This window comes from Pygoscelis adeliae, unplaced genomic scaffold, assembly GCF_000699105.1.
Source record: "Pygoscelis adeliae isolate BGI_AS28 unplaced genomic scaffold, ASM69910v1 Scaffold166, whole genome shotgun sequence".
Lineage (NCBI taxonomy): Eukaryota > Metazoa > Chordata > Aves > Sphenisciformes > Spheniscidae > Pygoscelis > Pygoscelis adeliae.
Genome location: NW_008825156.1, coordinates 6,768,266 through 6,776,051, shown reverse-complemented (window position 1 = coordinate 6,776,051; position 7,786 = coordinate 6,768,266). Strand labels below are relative to the sequence as shown.

The window sequence follows — 7,786 nt, the reverse complement described above, 5'->3', positions numbered from 1 at the left end:
ATAGATATGTTGTAAACACCAAATAACCATAATTAACCATTTTAGGTGAAAGTATAAAATGCTCTGAGCTAACAGAGTTAAGGAAGTCTTGAATAATGTTTGAACCTTAACACCAATGAAATGATGAGAAAATAGGATATTCTCCCATTCTGAAGCAACACCCGCCCCAATCACCACCTGCAATGATGTTCTTCTGGTCCCTTTCTGTTTGAGTAAAACATAAGCTGTGGTGTAACCAGGTTTGATCTCAACACTGTCGGGGGGAATCAGCAACTGCCCTGCCTTGCATTTGAGTAAATGTGTACAATAGTCATTCAGATGTCAGTAACACTTCAACACTGGGTCTGCCCTTCATTACGTACATATCCTAAGACTGCAAGGTTATTTTGAACAGCCATACATTAGAACAAAAGTGCAACTTTAAAAAAAGAGAAGAAGCTGAAGTTTAAGAACTGAACTTGAGAATCAGTAACTTTTGCCTAATTAAAAGATGACCAAAAGAAATGTAGTAGTGGGAGCTTGAAAGGATGTCGGGTTTTTTCCTTAAATGTAACGCTATTAGCTCAAGTTATCCTTAAAAGCAGCACACAAGGAAGCACAGAAAGAGAACTTGTGGTCATGGCCACTTGTGGGTTATTGTTGTTATTATCAAAATCCTGATTACTGTCCGTTAACTGAATATTCAAATCCAGTTTGGGTTTTTTCTTTAATAAGAGATACAGACATATTAGAACCTGATGTGTTTGAGGTAAGGAAAGCTGAAAAGGTATTAAACATACACGGATTTGGTATATTATTAAGAAAACTAAATAAGAAATTTAAGTAACAACAAAAGCAGCACTAATAGCAATCTTCAGGTGAAACAACCCAAGTAAAGCAATGTTTATCAGGTGAAAATACTTACAATTTAAATTCTTCAAACCAAGCATGTTGCTTATTTAGCCTGGACGTAGATGCTTTGCTCAGGTAAATTATGTTATGTTGATAACAACTTACTAGTAAGTTGTACTAATGAAAACAAGATGTCTGCATTTTATGCAGCTAAAATGCTCCAACCACTGTTTTCAGACTTCATCCTAAGGAAATTACACTTGCCAATCCTGATAATGCATTATATGAGCTGCTAAAGTTTCTAACAGTGAGGCCAGTAGGCATTGTTGACTAAAAGCTTTGGACAATTTTATTATCATACAGTTGAACACCATAGGTGTAGCACAGTTTCGCACAATTTTTAGCTGCACAAGGAATACAAAATCTGGCACTAGTTGAACACTGCAGACATTAGGCTAGGTCACTGAAGAGCTAAAGTCAAGCCTCCCACCACCTGTCTGCAACCATGTTGTGGATGAAGAACATCTGCAATCACTGCAGCTCCCTATGCATGACACTGGCAAACTGTAATGGTGACTGGATGGCCAGAACTCTACTCCTGTGCCTCGGTCTCCCTCGGGGCAGCCTTACTTCCAGGCTGCTTCCTAAGGGTCTTTAGGTTTAATCTCTCTTACAGGGCTGCACAGCTACAGGAGGTGATAGGGAATTCCTCCTTCCCTTACTTTGGTGCCATTTCCCTGCAATCACCATTCAGGACAGCAGGTATGTTAAAAAAAGTGTCCTTGTAGGTATTGCTTTGAACTGCCACAGCCTGAGGAGACAGTGTATGTCTTCAATGCATATATACATTTATGCCATTAATGAGTTGTTTGGTACTGGTGATGTCATCACTGCTACTTCTGGCTGCCTTTACAAGGGAAAGTGAGACCCGATCAGCTCTTGAAAGGAGGGATGTAGATGCCCAAGCCCCAGGAGAGGGGCCTAGCCTAAGAAATACAAGTGGCACAAGATATCTGATGTAGTAAAACATGCAGGGTTCCAGGTCTAGTGAGGCTCGATTGGCTAGTATTCATTATTTGCTTTTTATGCATTAATTCTGAACTACTGCTCTAAGATGCCTAACTTCCCTATGTATTATATTAGATACCCAGGTCTCTGTGGGTTAATAGCTTAGGGACTCTAGGCCTTCAAATTAAGTAGTGTAATGTTGGACTTACAGGCATCAACATCCTCTGCTGCCCCTAGCCTCGAGTCTTTTTTATAGAATCATAGAATAGTTTGGGTTGGAAGGGACCTCTAATGGTCATCTAGTCCAACCCCTCTGCAATGAGCAGGGACATCTTCAACTAGAGCAGGTTGCTCAGAGCCCCGTCCAACCTGACCTGGAATGTTTCCAGGGATGGGGCATCCACCACCTCTCTGGGCAACCTGTGCCAGTGCTTCACCACCCTCAGCGTAAAACATTTCTTCCTTGTATCTAGTCTAAATCTACCCCCCTTTAGTTTAAAGCCATTCCCCCTGGTCCTGTCACAACAGGCCCTGCTAAAAAGTGTGAAACTACATGCAGCTTCTACAATACATAAATGCTATCATGTTATAACCTTTAATCCTTTCTGAATGAGTAGTAACTATGTCTTAAGAAGGATGATCAAATAGAAAAAAGATTGAAAGTGATAAATATTCCACTAGCTGTATTTTACTAGCCACTCCATCAGAAATAAAATTTTAACATAACATGATTTGAAATGACATATTTCAAGTGGGCTAGCTTCTGTATAAATAGACTTCTCATTCAACTCTAACTGACTAAAATACAAACTAACACAAATGTGTAAAAAGATGTCAGAAGTAGGACCAGCACCCAGGTCTGGAGTTTCTACCACTGATTCATAAGAACACTTCCTTTGTTCAAGTAAAAAAATTTCTCTTTACATGCAACCAAAATTATCTGCATAAATTTCCAAGTAATTTGAACTGGCGTACCCACATATTCCCATTACAAAGCAATAAAAAAGTGTTCTCAACTTTCAAGGCAAAGTTTTCATGATAAAATTAGATTCATTATTACAATGTACAATAGTGATGATTTTGACACCATGTGTTCTACTTACTAGATTAAAAAGCATTAATCTGCTATTCTTCACAGACATCCTACATGACAACAGGAAGTAATTAATTAGTCATTAAACAGGACTACCGGATTTTGTTTTTTCTTGTTTTCCAGTATAACTGCTGAAACATTAAGATAAAAACCTGTGTCAGAACACCTTCCAGAATGAAAGGGTAGCCTCAAAATTATGCACCCCATACAAACTGCTAATGAATAAAGGGTTAAACTTAAAAGTGCTAAATGCCATGACCGCTACTGAGACTAGCAGGACAAAAACAGGTGCATGTATACTGTCAGCATCTGCAGAATCCTAAGGTGCATATCACAGATGCACTATGAATATTCTCTGTTGTTTTCCAAGCTACAGTATATTCCACAGTTAAGACAGTATGAAACAAATATTACATGAGACTGAGTTTGCATTTAGTATTTACAGCAATCTTACAAAGCCTAATGTTTGTAGAAACTGATATTTTTGCAATGAGAATAATGCAGTAAAAGATAACGGCAAATGCTGTTTACCTTCCATAGATACTCTATTTTTCTCTGTACTGTTCAGTTATGTCTTGGTAGCATCAAAGACAGATGATTCAATGTTAATTAGCATCTTACCCTGCTCAGGAGTGAAATGTTCTGGTTTCTTTGAGTTTGTAACTACTTTGACAGAGTAGAAATCTCTTCTGTTCTCATAGCATCAGACAGGAAACTAAGTTCATTGCACAGTGTCTCGTACCTGAAGGCCATCCGGATCTGTGCAACATTTGTCTTTCGAATGTCATTTCCCTCAGGCCCTTCTTTACAGTAATTCACCCCTAAGAATTTCTGTTTTTCCTGTGAACGGGATTAAAGGTAAAAAGGAAGGAGTCAGTTCAATCACTTTGATTTATTGTATAACTGAGTATTTGTTAGTTGAATGACTCCAGTGCAAGTGAAAAGAGCAGCTTCAACCAGCTGGCCATTGAACTTTACCTCAGAGTCTTAACCAGTTTTGGAGATTTTAGGGCCAAAGTTTATGCATAAAATTACTCAGCGGTGCACTCAGTCTGGCTTGCTAAAACCCTTTGTGCTAGTGTTCAGTCTTCACTACTACATCTTTCATGTGAGAGGTCAAAGAGGCTTAGGTTTCTTTTGTTAGTTAAACGTTGCAGAAGAGGAAAATTGGTAGTTGTCACAAGAGGACATTGGAAGAAACAACAGAATATACTTGCAAAAGCCCCTCCACATACCAGCTCCTAGAGAGGAATGTTTGAAAGTGACATAGAAGAGAGGATGCTCTAAAATAAGTCCTAGAGAAAGCCATGGATGCATAGAATTTTAAAGCCAAAAGGGAATTTATTCTAATCTGACTGCCTATCTAAACCAGAATATTTTCTGTAGTACTCCCTTCTAAGCAAAAACATGTCTTGCTTATGACAGGCAGTTTGTTTTTACTCAATGCAAGACATGGTGTATAAAATTACTGGCAAAGGGATATCACCCAAGTAATTAAAGGTTTGGGACTGGAGGCAGAACTGAGTATAAACGGGCACCTGGTCTTTCTGCATGTTTTGGGGATTCCAAAACAAAGCTAATGAGGAAAACTGTAATGTTAATACTTTTTTTAATGTAAGACTGCACAGCAGATAGTTTGTGAATATTTCTGGAAAAGAGCAGAGGGGTGTGCACAAATACATCACATAAGCACCTACTATTCAATTTTCAGACTATTGACTTCTCAGTTCCTACTTGCCCTCATATTCACAAAAGAGATTTTTTTCAGCCATAATTACCTTATCTGACAATCCACTCTGTAGTACGCTGTTTCTTGCTATTTCACACAAGTCACAGGTACTTAGTTTCCATACCTGGGCTGCAATAGCGTATTCTTCCATGAGAGCTTCCTGTATCACAAAAATATGTTTAATATTAAATTATATGTAAATAAGATGTAAATGGAGACACATACTCATTACTAATTAAGGAATTTATACATGCTCTTTAGATAGCTGTGAAAAATTAGAGGTTTAAGACTTTAACATCACAATTAGTAATGAACAGAACTGTTATTTCTAATTTCCCAAGGGCGACTGTTAAATAATTAATAGGCACTGGGTATCCAGTTATCTTAAGTCTAGGAAATTGCAGCCTGCAGTCCAGATCCTTAGAGGCATTTATTAGGCAATTTCAAATGAGATCCCAGGGTATACAAACACCTTGGAGGATCTAGTCCTAAATCTTTAATGAATATGTACACAGACAGATAGTAGGGCAATTTCTCACTTCTGACCTTCCACACAAGACGGTTGGGTCTGACTCTAGTGGGCTGTCACAGCTGAGGATCTTCCACACTATGTGTAACTCGGCTGGTGCTGCATTACACCCATGCAGAGAGGCCCCACAGAAGCTCTCTGTCTTTTCTAGCAGAGACATGTCATGGGCCAGAAGCAAGCCTGGGTGAAGCACAGAGCTCAGCTTGTCCTCAGAACACAGACAGTTGAGCAATGTACAGGCCACTCTAAGGCACAGCATGACTCAAGTCAGTGCCGACCACAAAATTACGGCATCAAAACCAGTGACCAGGCATTTCTGCCCTGCCAGGCCACCCAAGGGCAAGAATCCGTTTCAGCTCACTGAGCAAACAGCTCATACGTCATCTTCAGAGATTCCACATGGTGTTTTTGTAATGTACTTCCCCAGATTTATTAGGAAGGAAACTGGACTTTCCTGGCACTCTAGAGGATTGTTTATGAAGGCTCAAACCTCCCTTCAGCCTCATCCTTCATTCTATACTTCAACAGCCAACACTGGAGAGGCAAGAGTACAAAAGAAACATAATTAGGAAATCAGACATTTCCCTCTGAAACCTAATAGTGAGTAGTAGACTGAGAATGAGGAAGAATATTGAATGAAGTGAGTGAAAGACATGAAACTTTATATCCTAAGCAATGATATAAAATAGCTTTCAGGTCATTCTGGGCCTATGCAGTACTGCTGCCAAATTCAAAGACGAGTGCTTTTTGCAATTCTTACCTTTGTATAATGAAACTGCATAGGATCATCTGTGGAGAGAGAGACATGAAGTCCCTTATGTAGAAATTCCCGTAGTGGATTTTTTGAGTACTCCAGGAATAGGCTGTTGTTACTAAGAGGAGACATAGCAATGGGTATTTGTGCAAGATAATAAAGATACTGGAGGACAGGACTCTGCAAAACAAAACACAATCAGCATTAATGGTACTATGGGATAATGAAAAAAAGAAGGATTTCCTTGGATAAAGTGGAAACAGCATTACAGAGGGAGGACTAAGACTAAAAAAATTTAGGTTGACACTAAACTCTGACTTCTTTAGAAAATATTTAAAAGTCTGAATTTTAAATGTAACTGATCTTCATAAAAATAATTTACATTCTTCAACATATGTAATATTTTTTAAAATATGGTGACGAATATTACTGTAGATTAGTAAGTATATATGACTATTAAGGACACTGCATTTGATACTAATTGCATACCTTTCCCCCAAAACCTGAAAGTCACAGATAACAGATGCTTAAGAACTGCTAAGCAATTTGTTATTTTCAAAACTGCAGTCCAATAGGTAAATTTTAGGAGCAGAAGTAGTTTTCATTTATTAGAAGTCATGTGTTGCTGTTGGACAGAATACAAATAATCTGTGGTCACCTCATCTTTACTACTATTTTTGGCTTAACCAACCTGTGAAAGTAACAAGTGCCATTATTATTATTATTATTATTATTATCATCATCATCATCATCATCATCATCATCATCATCATCATCATCATCATCATCTGCTGTGCCAGGTTATCGCACCAGGCTAAGCAAGAGAGAGTGAAGAGGAGAATGCTTTGGTCACATACAGCCTTAGTACTAATCTGTCTGGGTCTAATTTTAGGAATTACTGGTTCCGAGACATGATTTTAGGCAAAATTTTTCTTTTTTCTTTGTTCTTGGATATGTTGAAAAATAGAGAATTTTCCAGCATTAACCAGAAAATCCAAGACACAAGAGAACCCTTTCCAAAAAATTACAATAAACTCAGTGTAAGTCTGCCACCCACTGACCAATTATTTTAATTACAAAACGGTGGCCTGGGGATGAGTTGCATGATGGTTTTTATTAACTGATACACCAGTAATGATAACGTTTGTCCTGTCATAACAATCAAGTTGTATATGAAATATTGCTGTGTTATACAGCTATGTTAAATTTCTTGATCAAGTGATCCCAGTTACTCTAGATATAAATAACCAAAACCTTAATGAACTTCTGAATGAACCTTGAAGTACAGGGATGCCAGTCAGGGAAAATGACCTTTGTCCCTGTACAGGAGAAACTAGAGCTTTCCTTAAATTCTTCTGGGACCTAAACCAGGAAGTAGTAACAAGTCTAAGCAGTTTTTTCCATATAATTTTAGCTCTACTTGGAGTAACCGAAAACAGGTGCCACCAAGTCCTTGACATATCTGAATAGTTGATCTTCCCTATAAAGACATAGCTTTAAAATACTCACTTAGGAAAAGCTGTATTTTTGTAGCTTAAATAAGAAATAGGAAGTTCAGCTGAGCTTATTTATTTCTGATCAAAGTGAAGAGCTACTTGTGCCTTGCTAAGAAAATTAATTTTGGGCTGCCCAGATAAAGTCAATTTGGTGACTGCTGTTTGAACCAGTGACTGATGTCTAAGCAGATAGTCATTAGTTTAGGTGAGCAACTAAGCAATACCTTCTTCAAGAGCAATCCGTGGGAAATGTTGTCTGCTGTCAGAAAGGCTGATACAAGGTGTGTGATAGACCCAGCTTCTCCACAGTGAGGTCGAAACAGAAAAGTACACATGCCTCTTTCCC

The 7,786-nt window shown here is 38.3% G+C and overlaps 1 protein-coding gene across 1 annotated transcript in view; it reads right to left on the bottom strand.

The window, feature by feature from the left end:
• Positions 1 to 2,531: 2,531 nt before the first annotated feature.
• AMPD3 (adenosine monophosphate deaminase 3) overlaps positions 2,532 to 7,786 on the bottom strand; it is a 31,047-nt gene continuing 25,792 nt past the window's right edge. Inside the window, exons 11-14 of the mRNA XM_009328575.1 lie at positions 7,665 to 7,786; positions 5,951 to 6,124; positions 4,711 to 4,821; positions 2,532 to 3,772 (exon numbers count right to left, since the gene is read on the bottom strand). Coding sequence (XP_009326850.1) covers positions 3,596 to 3,772; positions 4,711 to 4,821; positions 5,951 to 6,124; positions 7,665 to 7,786 — 584 coding nt within the window. The 3' untranslated portion in view covers positions 2,532 to 3,595. The remainder of the gene's footprint in view (positions 3,773 to 4,710; positions 4,822 to 5,950; positions 6,125 to 7,664) is intronic.